We start from the raw sequence: 1,459 nt of genomic DNA, 5'->3' as shown, positions 1-1,459 counted from the left end.
CTTGAGTGTGATATTCGAACACCAGAGCACCTCAAGCAGTGCTTTGGTGAGATAACTCTAGTTATCAAGAATGTACTGATCGAAAGTACGAACGAGAGCGTCATTAATAAACACGTGCTCGATCACAATGAGGTGTGCAAGCAAAGTTGAGCAGAACTAGCTCGCAAGTTGATTGACAGTTACTTCGGCGGAAGGATTCTTATCTACACTTCTTTGCTCAAGCGGTACATTTCTCATGGTATGGAGAAAACCAAGGCTTACTGCTTTGTCAAGGCCATCTCCCACAAAGCTTTCACCCCCTTTATGGAGGCTGGATCAAATGCTCAACAAGAAGGCGATATTGATAAGTCAAAGGCGATGAAACTGGAAGACAAAGATGCTTTTGGTCGAGTTGGAATGGACATGAGCAAGCACAAAGAGGCTAAGTATGAGTCGAGCGACAAAGCTATCAAAAACAAGATCGAACACTTTACGTATCATGGATCCGATGAGCTTAATGATGCGTGTAAATTCACAATGAAGAAGCGTCGACTCAATAATAAGAACCAAATCCATTTGTCGGTTGCTATTTCTCAGCTTGCCAAGCTACGCATGCTTCAGTTAAACTATGGCTGCATAGATTTCTGCTTCGATCTCTTCGACATCCAGTATCAGGAGATGGACACTGATTTCACTAATATCGCTTTCAGCTGTGACAATCCGTTTCGAGACTGTATCAAATCTGAGCTACGAAATCACTATCCGGAGCATAAAAACGATTGGTTCCCACGCGACTACAACACTGATGTAGCTAAGTTCGATACGCCGTATCCTTGTTTGTTTAACAATAAATGGCCAGGTGATGCTACTATGTCATTATCCAGTAATAACTATATTTGCTATCACCCGACGAATCTAACAATAAAAGTTTCAACGAAGGGGGTATGCAGCAGGGAGGTGGTCGAATCTATGTTTTTTTTAATCCTGATGGGTATGAGACTTTTGTACGGGATTGCATCACGCTCGCAAGGTACAAAGAAGGGGTTCAGATTATAAAAAAACCCAAGGCTATTATCACTTATACTCACGATAAACAACGGGATCAAGAAGAGTGATCACCTCTTGATTGAAAACCATCTCATCAAGAACAGTCTCTCCTGCGTCCAAGAGACGAAATTGCGCGACGCCCAAAATCTCGCAACTTTACAATTCAGCCACGAATCCCGTTCCAGCATCGCCTGTTCGTCAGCGGCCCCAACGCTCATAGCTTGATGGCTTCTACCGCACGCTCAGGTGGTGTGATGACTGTGCTCCGCTCAGATTTTCCAGGATTCCGATCTGCTTCGAAATTGTCGGCTCTGACTGTTCCATGTCGATATTTGGTTGTCTCCGTAATAACAAACGGTGCTCCTATCTACATCCACAACGTGTACACGCCTGTCGACAACCTTGAGAAGAAGGCGTTCTTTGAGGCGCTACA

The 1,459-nt window shown here is 44.1% G+C and overlaps 1 protein-coding gene across 1 annotated transcript; it reads left to right on the top strand.

Annotated features, from left to right (window-relative positions):
• Window positions 1–303: 303 nt before the first annotated feature.
• Window positions 304–1,094, top strand: PHALS_08976 (chromodomain protein, putative; the record flags this gene model as incomplete). Its single annotated transcript, XM_024724421.1, has 2 exons — window positions 304–862; window positions 919–1,094. 2 exons carry the CDS (start codon window positions 304–306, stop codon window positions 1,092–1,094), a joined length of 735 nt encoding a protein of 244 aa, XP_024575300.1.
• Window positions 1,095–1,459: the final 365 nt, after the last annotated feature.

This window comes from Plasmopara halstedii (assembly GCF_900000015.1).
Source record: "Plasmopara halstedii genome assembly, contig: Scaffold_323, whole genome shotgun sequence".
NCBI classification, from domain to species: Eukaryota; Oomycota; class Peronosporomycetes; order Peronosporales; family Peronosporaceae; genus Plasmopara; species Plasmopara halstedii.
The sequence above is the reverse complement of the archived record's forward strand: the minus strand, read 5'-3'. Positions and strand labels throughout refer to the sequence as shown.